At 38.1% G+C, this 13,908-nt stretch overlaps 1 protein-coding gene and 1 long non-coding RNA gene across 2 annotated transcripts; one reads left to right on the forward strand and one right to left on the reverse strand.

The window, feature by feature from the left end:
* Positions 1-53: 53 nt before the first annotated feature.
* On the forward strand, positions 54-5,773 carry LOC144583827 (uncharacterized). The gene is made up of 3 exons (XR_013537797.1): positions 54-187; positions 2,481-2,518; positions 5,655-5,773. It is a non-coding gene; the product is annotated as an uncharacterized LOC144583827 (long non-coding RNA).
* Positions 2,732-11,976, reverse strand: LRRD1 (leucine rich repeats and death domain containing 1). Its single transcript, XM_020785162.3, has 6 exons — positions 11,873-11,976; positions 9,107-11,291; positions 7,139-7,337; positions 5,961-6,122; positions 3,307-3,427; positions 2,732-3,152 (listed from the first exon to the last, which is right to left on the reverse strand). The coding sequence occupies exons 2-6, from the start codon at positions 11,249-11,251 to the stop codon at positions 2,972-2,974; spliced, it is 2,808 nt and encodes a 935-aa protein (XP_020640821.3). The 5' UTR covers positions 11,252-11,291; positions 11,873-11,976; the 3' UTR covers positions 2,732-2,971.
* Positions 11,977-13,908: the final 1,932 nt, after the last annotated feature.

Genomic DNA, 13,908 nt, shown 5'->3' on the forward strand with positions numbered 1-13,908 from the left:
GTTTCTCTGGAAGCGCAAGGAAGCCGGGGCGCTGCCTCCTGTACATTTCGAAACCGAGTGGCATCGGGCTACGTCGCGCACCTCAAAAGCATTTCATTGGTACCTCACGGAGCTCTTTGCCCACAAATATGTTCTGCACTGTTCAAGTCGGACAAACTTCACAGCGACCTTAACAGGGCTTGGAAAGGTAACTCGAGATATTTAGAGGCGTTGTTACCCTTTCGGCCACCGCACCAGTGAGTTTTCTTGGCCAAGCGGGGAATTCAGACTCACGTCTCCTGAGTCCCCCTAACAACACTTTGGGGGCTACACCACACTGAGTGTATTCAGCACAATTTCCTCCTTCAAAAATGTTTTGTATATGGTTTTGGATAAGTAATCCATGATCCCAAATATGCTTGTTTAGTACTGTATATACTAGCCAGTACATTTGGCTTGGCTTATTTGTTTCTTTTTGAAAGACATCTGCTCTTCTCCCAAAGCATTGGGATCTTGCTATCATCCACTGCCCCAATTCTTTATCCTTCCTGTCCCCTGCTTTTTCTGGTGAAATCCAAAGAAACAAGACAAAGACAAAAACGTGTGGTACCTTAAAGGCTATTATATTTTAATATAAGTTTCATGGACACATCTACTTCGTCAGACATTAAAAAATGGAATTAAATGTTGAAGTATCAATTTCACATTCTAAATGTTCATTGGTTATATGCAATAATTAGGCTGTTTTTAAGGTCCTGTTGTAAAAATTCTTCAAGAAGATAGAAAACAGACACCAGGTCTGAGCAGAGATGGGGAAGAGAGAGAAGTGGGGGTTGAAGATGCAATTAAACCTCAAGAGAGGAAAGAATTGAAGAAGTTAACAGAAGAATCATGTGTTAATGATGAGAATATAGACAGTTTTCATTGTGCTGGATTTTTCTACACACCTTCACCAAGCACTGGTAGTTGTCACATAGTAGTTTCCAAAACGCAGGCATTCACAACTATACATTGTCTAAGGTTTTAGGCCTTGGCAAATCATGTGGCGAGCGACTGTACATAAAGGACTGAACTGTACCTGCAGCCATACATGTCACTAATTCCCCACTCCCAAGCCTTTCTTTTAAAATTATGGTGTGAATAGAAAAAAAGGTGGTTTGGCCACGCACAACTGCAGCCAAGGCTTGTTTAACATGGGTTGCAATGCTAGGGCTTCAGTCCCTGCCTTACTACAAATGATATGATAGACCTAAGTCTACAAGTCTGCTTCCCAATCCAAGGAAGTTAGACACCTGGCTGTGGAGCAAACGGTTAGTTCAGCTCCCCATTGTGCACCCCAGAAGAGTCAGCCTGTCTAGATTTGGGCAAACTGCATAGTCTGAGGATGCCCTGGGAATAGTAAACCACATCTGAGTAATCTACCTGGAAAACCATGAAAATGGTTGCAGTCAGAATTGATGGCACATAACAGGTAGGAAGAGTAGATAAATGGTGGGACACAATCATTGATCTCAGAGACTCTATGTTGTTGGTCGATTCATAGCAGCACATCTGGAATTTAGAATTACCGTATGTATTTTTCCGTTTATAAGACAAGCCAATGTATAAGATGATCCCTCCCTTTCTAACCCCAAATTAGAAAAACTGATCCCTGCTTTTCTCTTCCTTTTGCTAAGCCACAGAGTTTAGCAAAAGGAAGGGAAAAGCAGGGATCAAAGGACTACCTTTGACTGCCACTTTTCCTTGCCTTTTGCAAAGCCACAGAGCTTAGCAAAAAGGAAGGGAACACTCCCAACACTCACAATTGCAGCTCTTTGATCCTGAAGCCCTTTCATGGCTGTTTTGGGCTCAAAGGGCTGCGATCATGCGTTACCCACAGGGCTTTGGGCTCAAAGGGCTGCGATCATGCGTTACCCACAGGGCTTAGGAAGTGGATAAAGCAGCCATGAAAGGGCTTCAGGATCAAAGGGCTGCAATCATGCAACCCTTTCACGGCTGCTTTACCCAAAGGGAGCCTTCCCTTCCTTTTTGCTAAGCCCTATGGCTTTGCAAAAGGCAGAGAAAAGCGGCTGCCTTCCATGTATAAGATGACCCTCAATTTTTTTGTCTAATTTAAAGAAAAAGTGTCATTTTATACACGGAAAAATACGGTAGCTGGGAAAGCTCTGCTAGGGATGCCACAGAACTCTGTGGGTTGTAGAGTTCTAATTGTGGGAAATAAACCACAGTATACCACACCCTGAGGGGTTGGAGATAGGGATTTCTTGACAATGGCAATGTTAGGGATTTACTATCCATTAGAAGTCTAGTAGATATGTACCTCTCATGCTCCTATCTCACAGAACTAGTTGAAAACTATTTGTGCAATCTTTTAGGAGATAAGTGTTTTACTGACTTTTGTTGTTTATTTGCATTGTTTATTGAATTGTATTTTGGCAGTCATTTCTAGTTTGAGATTTTAGATATTTGCAAATTGTCATTTTAACTGTGTTTTCATGCAGATTGTTAACTGTGCTGAGCAGCTATGAAGAAAGACAAGGTATAAATCTCACTGATAATAATAAAAATGCTACATATTTGCAAACAATTGTCTATCCACTCCACCAGAATTCCATATTTGGCTTTAAACATAAATAGTGGGGTGATATTAATGGGAAGAAATGGTAGTATATGTGCGGTGGGAACCTATATTTCAAATGTACTGAGCCCCCTAAAATATGACTGGACCCTGAAACTAACACAAGAAATCATGTACAATAATGATCTATATTTACTTGGCACAAAAAGTACATAAACATTACTCAGTTTTCTGTTTTAATGCGTTTTCTACACCATAGCCAAATTAATTACAAAACACTAATTGAAATCCATATAGGGCTATTTTTTAAGGGAAAGTAATGGAATTTATCACAGAAATTTATTGAGTCCTCATGAGTTAAAATTACTCAGTTTATGTACCAAAATAATTGAACTAAAATAGAAATAAAGCTCTTCAGAACTTTACAACTCTTGAACAGAGTTTTACAGCTTTCACTTTGTTCGTCAGATAATACAGACCAGCCATGGTCAATATTCTAATCAACTGGTCTGTCATGGCTGATGCGGTCAGTCCTTGATTTGCCGTTTTCCAGTTGTTCAATGCCTGATAAACTTTTTCTTCTAATAAAAGAGTCCTAATAAGAGAAACGGAGAGAGATAAAATCTTGGTATATTCCAGACCTTCTAAACAACAAAGAAATATACTAATGAAACCACAGCACATGTAAGGAGGAACTGATTGGAACTAGACTGTTATAATTAGGAGGGAAATACATTGTAATCACTAACCTGTTATTTTCAATAGATTTTATTATGGCACTGTTAAGTTTCAGTTTTTCACAAAAAAATTCAAAATGTTCAAATGGGATACCGGTAGCAATTATCTTCAATACCTTCTCCAAGATCTTTTCTAGAATAAGGACATGGAAGTGTTACAGACCAATACTTTCATAGCAAAAAATCCAAACTTTGAATATAGTACAAAAAAGCTTTGCTCTTCCAAACCTTGGTGAAACTTTATCCTTTGATGGGTCAGGTCAAAGGAACACCAGAAGCTACAGTGTTAGCATGTAGTTACATGAGCAAGTCTGGGTTTGAATTGGGTTTATTATGTTTCTAATCGGCCTGAAACTTTTTGTCTACATGATGAACAGGGAAGCACAGATTTTTTTCCCTGAGGAAGTGTAGTTTTTTGGTAAAATGTTTTCCTAGAGGGCAAGAAGGTCATTTATTTTAACTCCCTTAGGAAATTGATTTACTTTTAATATTTTGGCATATGTGAACACTTCTGTTAGTGTAAATTATGTCTATGGGGTTTGCCATTCCCACCACTCACTGGGGTGCCTTCTCACCAGCCCCTGCTACCAGTTCCCTCTTTTTCTCCACCAGACTTCCCTCTGTGTGTGTGTGTGTGCCAGTGCACCTGTGTCAGACTGCAGTCCAATGGGTTTGATTTTTTTCTATCTGCTATATTGAAATAGCAATACGCCAGTTTGAAAGAATTTTTTTTTAAACGGTACTCCCAAGGGGTGTCAGGAATACTCCTTAAAGGAGAATTCACTAGGCAAAGGTGCTGACTTTAGTTCCCAAATTCCACCACCCTTTGGGTGAAACCTAGAGGGTGTGTGACTCGGTAACAATGAGCAAGCTTCTAAACCTAGATTTCCACCTGTCCCCTTATTTTTGAGACAGAAATTCTGTCCCCTCACTCTAGGGATCCCACTCACAAAAGGAGTGAAGGCTGCTGTCAATTTAAACATTTACTGAAAGAGGAGCCTCTGTCTGGCTTCCACAGGCTCAGGGAACCTCTGTGTTTTTTTAATCTGTAATACTGATAAATCCATATGTCAGTTTGAAATAAATATAAATGAAATTAATATTAAAAATAACAGCACAGCAGCGGCGGTGACTGGTTAGTGTGAGGGTGGGTAGGTGCAGGACAAATCCCCCAATTTCAACGATTTTAAATGCCCATGTAGCCTTCTCAATCAATACATACGTTATCTCAATCTTAAAAGCAGATTAAAAGTTTTCCCAAGAGAATGCAAACACCAGCCCAAATACCATTTGACTACCATCTGACTTCAACCTGATTTCAAAAACCCAATCCATCTTTAAATTAGTTTTCATAATATTGTTTCTCAGTATATCCAGAAACATTAAGGGGCAGCTTACAGCAACTAATACCTCATCATTTCTACCATTATTTTCCATTACAAGCATACTACTGGAAAGCTTTAGTTGCTTGCTAGGGAAACATTTTGCATGAGGGTCACTTCTTTTGGTATATACGCTGATAAAAGACATATAATTAGATATATAATTTTCTGGCATCCAACAGAGCTTGGAAATAACAAGTGACAAATAATTAGTTTTCTGTAAGAAAGGTGAATTTCAAGAGCAGAGAGAAAGTATTTTACCAAATTAACCAGCAAAGTTCTCTTGTTTACTTTCAAAAGCTACTTTTAATGGAATTTCAGGGGCATTTGGTAAAAAAAAAAAAATCAGGTTTTATACCATCCTCTTACCAATCCCTTTTCAAAAAAGAAACCCCCCAAAAAAGTATTAGCAAACCAAGATGTTATGCAACTGTCATCCCTGTGGACCAATTGGTTCAGACTAGTGGGTGCAGAAATTTGTGACTTAAAATTTCAGTTGTAAGAGAGAGAGACCTAGAGCGTGCAAGAGCTGCTTTTCCTCTGAAGGATGATATAGGCCCTCACCAGCTTGGTTTAAGACTTTAAAGATTGTACACTTTGAGTTGTCTTGTTTTGTGGTTTGGGCTCTCTGCCTTTCACAGTAAAGACTTCTGGGGCTTTGTCCCTGACCCACTTTGCTTTAAAAAGACAATTGCAGCACTTCGTTTTCCCCTGCATGCAATTGATGGATGCTGGTGGATGGAACTCAAGGGATTATATTCTATTAATAGTTTTGTAATTTTAATATATAAAAAATATACCTGTAGCTCCATAGAACCCAGAGACTGGTACACAACACAGCACTCTTTCACCAATACAGTATTTTACTTGTGAATTGCTTGTTACCACTAATGTCATGAGGAACTGACTTTTTTTTAAAGTACAGTACAATTCTAAGCTCTATATCTACCCATTACATTTGTTGCTCTGCAATATAAGGAGGTGAAGAAAGAATGGAGATGTTGTCATATTGAGAAGCAAGATAGGACCAAGCAACACACAATGAAAAGTGGGAAGACTGACTATTTGCTACATTCTTGTGGAACAGGATGGAAGGTGATCTAAACAAATCTCATATGAATAGATATGTCCCTCATGGCTGGTTGTCTGAGAAGGAGCTATCAAGTCTAGGAATTCCAGGATCACAGGACAGACAAACAAATGAATGATATATGTTTTAAATGCAAGAATTTTAGAAGATCTAATGAACTATGTAATACTGTAAAAAATTCATTCTAAACTTACCGTCTGCTTTGTCAGCACTTTCTAAATAGTGTGTTATGGGGACCAATTGTTTTCCTTTACAGACTTCCACTGGAGGTCTGATCAGAGCATTTCCATCAAAATTTATATCTCTCAGTCCAAGAAGAAGGTGCATATCACTAGGCAAACACAGTATCTTATTTTCTGTCAAAAAGGCACAAAACATTTATATTCTGTTAATCTAAGATAGTGCTGACCACAACTAAACAAAAGTACCCTTCTCTTATAGGTGAGCAGCAGCATTGGCAACATCTGTGCAAATGCTGTCTCTAGAGGAAACAAAGTAAAATCTTAAAAGTAATTACAGCAGTCTCACGTCTCATCATCATCTTTGACCAATGGTTCACAACCTTGGGGTCTCAGATGTTCTGGCCAGCACAGAAAGCCTGGTTAGCACAGTTCGTGGTGAAGGCTTCTGAGAGTTTTAGTCCAAGAGCATCTGGTGACCCAAGGCTTGCAACCACTGTCTTAGACACTCCCTTACCTCATACAACGTCAAACAAAAATGCCTTTTCAGGGTACTGCAGCCACAAAAATAATTCCAGGATCCAGTTTCAACTTTTAATATTATAAGGTCTGATAAATCTGCTTTGTAACTGCACACTACTAATGGAAGTAGTAGTGACCAACCACTGAAGTGTCACAATTTGCAACAAATATTTTCTAAATTCTAAGTGGTGGTGTTGTATCATGTCCAACAACCCATTGCCCCCAGCATACTGACATTTTTTACTGTTATCTTAATATCAGCAAGATATAACTACAACTTCAAGTTCTAATTGCATTAACAGAACTTACCCTGTTCTGTCTTTCTTATCTTACAATTAATATGTATTCCTCTCAGTTCCTAGATGGTATCTCCTTCCAATGCAGGCCCTATCTGATTCACTCATGTTACTTAGCAACACAGAATTCCAAATAACATTTTTCCCTCTTATTCTTTCTGCCTCCTTTCATAGGCAAATCATGCTTAAAATCAGTTGTTAGTTACAAATAAAGTTGACCTACTGAATCAGTTGCTGAATGATGGTCAATCTTATGTAAATTCAATTGATTCAGTAGACCAACTTCAGCTGGGACTAGCAATTGGACTTAGGCCACATTACCCACCAGGCATTCCACATCAGTCACCCATTCTTCTTGAATTATTCAATGCTTACCTTTCAAATTTAGTTGCTGTAGATTATGGAGTGATGAAAAACTCAATGGAAGCTTTGTTAAGCAGTTGTTGTTTGCTATTAAAGTGACCAAACTTTTCATTTCACCTATACCTTCTGGCATTTCTTCTAATTCATTGTAAGATACATCAAGTTCTTTAAGGACCACCAGCTTTGATATCTCTTCTGGAAGTAATTTTAACTGAGGATTAAAAGGGCAAAATAGTTTTTAAAATATAATAATAATGCACTGTCAAGTGAAATCCGAGTTATGGCAGACTTTGTCCGGGCATCCTTAGTGTATAAAGTACTCAGAAGTGATTTTCCACTCTCTTATTTTGGGAGTGCTCTGGGAGAGTGTAGCTTGTCTAAGGCCACAGAACTCCCAAGCCCTTACTTCTCAGTCAGCCTCAAATAGTTGTAGCATCATACAGTATATTTATATATAAGGGCCATTTATGTAAAGTGGGTGGGAGGACCCTTTACATCCCACCTCAGAATAAATAAAACATTGGTTTAAAAAAACCAGAATTTTTGCTCCCTGTGGAACATGGACGCCCATCTACCATATTTTGCGGGCCATCTGGGCTCCTTGTCTCTCCATCCCCTCAGCTCCAGAAAAAAAAATTGTACCACAGAATGCAAGGGGACTTTTACAGTAGACACCACCACCCTACAATATCTGGATGAAAACATTGGGAGGTGTAGGAATGGGTGCAGGCAAAATATTTCAAAGTAAAGGGATGGGTGTGTGCAGCCCCCAGACTATGGAAGTTTCCCAAACCAGATGTAAAGTTTCAAGCTCGCAGTTGATTTTATAGTATATCAGGTAGTTATGTGATTTTTTTTCTCGCCAGAAGACGGAACTATGAGATAACTATAAACAACAGCAATATTTTGGTTGATAAAGAGTAGGGTTGGTATGCAGAACCAGCCCAAGGCATATAGACATTTTTAACAGTTATTCAGATAATGCTGTCTGATGCAAATGTTGATTGAAGTAACAGATGACTCTTCAATAGTCACAATGGAAGCATACCCAGTACCATACCTGAGGTTAACAAACTAGCTTAGAGAATACACAGTTAACTTTCAGGTCATAGCTCTCACCAACACTTTGATTATGTCTCTTAGCAATCCCCCCCCCCCAAGATGTTTGCCTTATCTTGCCTACTTGAAGTTAGACCTTGAACATGAAATTGTGATACACAATTATATCTCAATACTGTAAAAGCTTTCCAGACTGTGATCTGAACTATTAAGTGAATTAAATAATTCCCTGTTAAAAATCTGATTCTGGCTGGCTCCTATTTTGCTTGGCTGTCATGACTTTGTTTCTCTGATTTGGCAGGACTCATTTAATTGTGAAGTATTTTCTTCAATTCCTGCTAAGGCTGGCAGATAAACAGTTGTTAAAAGGAGGTGAAAATGTCTCAGAGAGACATCAGTTCCAATGATGGACACACATTTTTTCTGTGCCACCGTTTCATTTGTTTCAGCAAGATTTACAGACTTTCAAACCACCATTCTTAAACTTTTGTGTTCTACATGTTTTGAACTTCAAAACAGCCAGGATCGCCAGTAGTCAGGATTTTGGGGACTTGAAGTTCAAAATATCTGGATGATCAAAAGTTGTGAACTACTGCTTTAAATTATTTGGGGAGATGACCCATTCAGCCTGGTTTTTTAAGTCTAAGACAAGAGTGGGCTAAGTGTGATCTTCCAAATACTGCTGAGCTACAATTCCTAGTATTTCCCATCATTGTCTCTGCCAGCTAGACTTAGTCACTCAGTGAGACTTTTTATTCTGTGTCGAGTTGTATCAGACGTCACTGCTAACCACTTTAAACTTATTTTTCTGTTTCTGGAAATTTACATAAAAAAATAAAGATATCCTCAGTTCTAAAAGGTACAGCTATGAACATGAAGTTATGTATGACTTACAGTTTCATATTCTAATTTTTAAATTACCTTCTGTCCATTTTTCTGGCACAACGTTAATCTCTGCAGTGATGAAATCTGGCAGATTTCAGTAGGGAAAGATGCAAAATTATTGTTTGACAGATTTAAGTCTTTTAGTTCTTGCAGTTCATTAATGTCTGAAGGAATTAGCTGTATCTTGTTTTCAGAAAGATCAAGTACCTTAAGTTGATTTAGACCACATAGCTCTCTGGGAAACAAAATAAACTTGTTGTGGTGTAAGAGCAGAATCCGAAGAGCCTTCATTTTGTGCACATTGGTTGGAATACTGCTTATTTCATTGTTACTGAGGTCTAAGTAGCTTAATTTGGACAGAGTGCAGAGGTGAATGGAAAATGAGGGCAATTTGTTTTTACTGACATTTAAATATTGCAAATTTTCAATGAATGAAATTTCCATAGTTATTTCTGAAATGTAGTTTCCACTGAGATTTAGATGTTTAAGAGCAACCAGTGCACACAGTCCCATTGGAAACAAAGACAGCTTGTTGCAACTCAAATCAACTCTAGTGATTTCTGTACAACTTTTTATTTCAACTGGGATATACATTAAGGCATTCCCTGAAATCTCCAAAACTGAGAGTTCTTTCATGAATGCTATTTGTTCATCTAATAAGATCAGTTGATTTCTGCTGAGGTAGAGTTCCTTTAAATATTTTAGTTTGTGCAGATTGGCAGGAAGCTTTTTGAATTGGTTATTATTAAGGTTGAGACATTCTAGCATGGTACATTTGCAAATGTTATCTGTTATGTTTTTATATAGATTTTTTGCAAGATTGAGATCCCGAAGCTTTTTAAAGTTCTCTACTTTATCTGATAGGCTTTCTAACTGGTTGTCATCCAATTTCAGTTTCTCTATCTCTTTCAACTCAAAGAACTGTACAGGCAAAAAAGTCAGCTTGTTGTTAGTTAGTGAAAGCTCTTTTAAAGTTTTGAGTTCTTTAATTTCCTTTGGCAAACTTTGTATCTGGTTTTCTGACAGGTTGAGTTTATTTAACTTAGGAAGGTAACAGAGGCTTTTTGGAAAAACAGACATCTTGTTGGCGGTTAAGTAGAGTACACTGAGATTTTCCATGTTGACCATAGATTCTGGCAGAGTTACCTTATTTTCACTGAGATCTAAAATTTCCAGATTTACAAGTTTTTCCAAAGCAGAAGGAAACTGTTCGATTTTGTTATGATTCATCAAAAGATACTTCAATCTTGAAAGTTTTGAAAATTCATTTGGGAGCCATGATATCTGGTTATGATTGAGATTTAGAGTTCTAAGATTTTGAAGTAGGGAAATTTCAGGAGGTAATGATGTTAACAGATTTCCCTCCATTGATAATATTTCCAGATTTGTCAAAGATCCTATCCCTTTTGGTATAGTTTTGATGTTGTTATTGTTTAAGTACAAATAATTCAACATTTTGATGTTAAAAATTCCTGTGGGAATCTCAACTAGCCCCTTAGTGTTTAGTTGGATTACAGAGTCATCAAGCATAATTTCAGACAGAACGTCTGATGATACCTTTTGGGGTATTGTAGCACTCTCTATAGAGTGTAATAAGCTTTTTCTAGCTTGCACTTCAAAAAAATTTGGTGGGATGTCAGTTAACCCTTCAGCATATAGATAAGCAATAAGCTCAGTCTCTTTACCTTCAGATATCAAGACTGCTGATATCTTCTTAAGACTTTCTAATTTCTCTTTGGCATATTTTTCTGGATCTCTTTGAGAAACCTCTGAAGGGCTTTCCATCGCTTGTTCAGTATGACTGTCTTGGAATTCTCCTGACTTTTCCACATACACACCACTTGTTGATGAAAATCTCGTCATGTCCAAAGCTGATTTTGACTGTGATATATCTGATTTTCCATCTGTCTCAAGAACATCAATATCTGTCTCAAGAATCCCATTGTCATTAACAGTAGGTTCAGGTTGTTTTTGATTTCCTTCCTGTAATGAACTTGTAGATTTTCCTTCCTGTAATGAACTTGTAGATTTTCCTTCCTGTAATGAACTTGAAGATTTTCCAGTTGCATTAATTTTTCCAAGAGATTGTGTTCTTCCATTTTCAGATAAACCTAGGGAGACTTCATTAACTCCTTCTGAATTAACATTCAGGGACTGATCCTCCTCTTTTTCACCAGACATGCTTTCCAAAGTAAAATTTCAGTCATATGCTTGTTCCAATCTTTAAAAAAAGAGTGCAGCATAAAAACAGCATGTAATAGATGTAATCATAAAGAAATTGAAGTTAAGAATAAGCAATTAAATTTTAAATGTAATACCAGTCACAATACAAATTAGTTGTAATTGTTTTTTAAAATAGCTGACATAATATATATTTTGAACACTATATTACTATTTTACAATTCTGATTCTTTTTTTAATTTAATCAATGACCAAATAATTTCACTACTTAAATTTTAAGCCTAGATTCAACAGTAACAGTAAGATATTTGTCTGGAAGTCATAATTAAAGCACAAGTTTATTTATTCAAATATGCTGGCTCGTGCTGTTGCCATAAATTACACCATGTAAGGCTAATGATTTTATCAGCTGTGGTGATTTAAAAAAAAATCTCCCATTTCTCTATTAAATTACTTACATTGTTTGGAAGATATTGGTGGCTGTGGGATGGAATGGTGGAGTTTGGTGGTGGTGATTTTTTTATCATTTAAAACTCCCCCTTCCCATTATATAGGCTTTATTTAATGTCAAAAATTGCTATATTAAAATCTGTGACAATACTTCCTTTATATTAATCTCACCTCATCCAGTTCTCAACTGCCACTACAGTTCAAGTGGATGTTCCATTCCAGAACAATTCCGATTGGCCCAATTCTCTCCTCTTGTACAAGTAATTGAGAAATTGTAATTAGGTATGTGGCAGGTCTTTAGAACACAACCTCATGATTTGTAAACCTACATGACAGGAGTGTTCAGGAATTATTTCAAATATTTTTCTTGGTTTATATATCTGTTAAGATATATAACAGTTATCTCTTGATAATCTTTTCAGGAAGGCACATCAGTTGTCCTATGAAAAAATGAGTAGACACTTATTTGTGTAAACAGATAAAACAGAATATTTCATACTCTATCCAAGATTCTGTGTTACCTTTTGGAATCTTTATTTGTACAACCTTGTAATTTATTAACATTGAAAGTTTAAAAGATGTGGAAATATCCTGCTTAACTATGGTTAGTGCTAACTGTGATTGTTGTTAACTTTGGATGAAACAGTAACATTATAATGTCCATATTTGGACAAGCAGGTATCAGGGTAAGCAACATGGATATAAATCCCAACTTCTTCTTCGTGGCCTCTGTGAATCCACACAAATGGGTTTTACTGCGCCTGCGCAGGACTTCTTGGAATATTCTAGAGCTTAAACAGATGTGATTAGTAGGACGTTGCCCGGTGGTGCGCATGCTCCACCCACCCGTTACCTCAGTTCCTTTTAGCCGCCACTGAAATCGAACTTCTTTGACTGGAGCTCTTAAGAAGCCCCTTCACAACTGGCCAAGCATGTGGAAGGCTGTCTTACCTTGGGTCAGGGCTTGAGCATCACAACACGTAGAGATAGGAAGCATCCCTGCACTCCCAGCCACAGTCTCTTCAAAATCTTTGCCAGCCCCCTTCCACTTAAAATCTTCATGTTGCTGTTTGCTTTAAGTCTCTTTGAGGTGGGTGAGTGACTATGTGCTCCTGGGGTTTTCTGTCTATTTTGTATGCTGTCACAATTTTGCAGGTGATTTACGCATTGGGTGTGGTTTTGACATTGGAACAATTTGCTTTGAGGATCCCCATAGTATATCATGTGAGTAATGGCTGTTAGGAAAACACCACTCTTGGGGGCTAATGGTCTGGTTTCATTTCAGATGAGAAACAGGGACTTCCACCCATGGGGAGAACCTATCTCCCAATCATCCTGGTGCTTTCCTAGTATGTGGCCTGGGGGTATATGGTTTATTATTGTAGTATCTAGCTGTGGAGGCAAGAACAGGGAGTTCAAATCTCCACTGTATCTTCTGGAAGAAGAGCCAGCCAAGATCACCCTGAGCTTGTGCAACATATAGGAATGTATGACACATTGCTGTTGTTATCGTTGTTAATTGCAGTTTGCAGTCTTGGTTTCATAATGCGTCATTGATACATGGGTTGCAAATGGTTGTTTTGTATCTCAGTTTAAGTTGAGATTTTAACATTCAGTGCAAGCACTCTTAGCTCAGTGCTGGGAGATACCATGAAAACCTGTCTCAGAGGGGCAGGACTAACAGTAAAACAATGTGGCTTCTTAATCACTTAGCTCCGCAAGGCCTTGTGATCCCGTGCTGCCCCCATCTCTCCTTGCATAACATTGTGGGGAACAGATGACTCCGATACTCCATTATTTGCAAATAAAACATCTTTATTGCTTAACAAGTCTTGATAGTCTTTGTCAACAGTAACATGTCTCGCTTTTCCCTGAGGCGGCACCAAACCTTTTGTCTTCAAACAATAACAAATTCCCCTTCAAAGTGAGGGGTGAAGAATTCAAAACATGTCCGTAAAATTTAGACTCAGAGCCCAGGTCATCTGGTGCAAACTCTCTTGGTATCAGTGATGGGGGTGAAAGACCCAGCCCACCTGTGGCTCCCAAACCTTCTTGTCCGACATAGGTCTTAGACAGGGACAAAATGGACTGGCTCCACAGGGTCTCCCAGGTCTCTCCATACCTTGATTGCATTCACTCCGTTGGGCCTCCCTCTGCTGCCAAGCTTTATATTTCTTTCTTTCCTCTCTCTTTTGTTTCACCCCAGT

This window comes from Pogona vitticeps, chromosome 6 (genome assembly GCF_051106095.1).
Source record: "Pogona vitticeps strain Pit_001003342236 chromosome 6, PviZW2.1, whole genome shotgun sequence".
Taxonomy (NCBI): Eukaryota; Metazoa; Chordata; class Lepidosauria; order Squamata; family Agamidae; genus Pogona; species Pogona vitticeps.

What these genes read in the sequence shown, in the direction of transcription:
- LRRD1 (XM_020785162.3), bottom strand. Translation starts at nt 11,251, where the DNA reads ATGTCTGGTGAAAAAGAGGAGGATCAGTCCCTGAATGTTAATTCAGAA. An exon ending in GCCAGAAAAATGGACAGAAG is followed by an intron (nt 7,338 to 9,106) that starts GTAATTTAAAAA and finishes TTTAATCCTCAG; the next exon opens with TTAAAATTACTTCCAGAAGA. An exon ending in AAATCTATTGAAAATAACAG is followed by an intron (nt 3,153 to 3,306) that starts GTTAGTGATTAC and finishes TTCTCTTATTAG; the next exon opens with GACTCTTTTATTAGAAGAAA.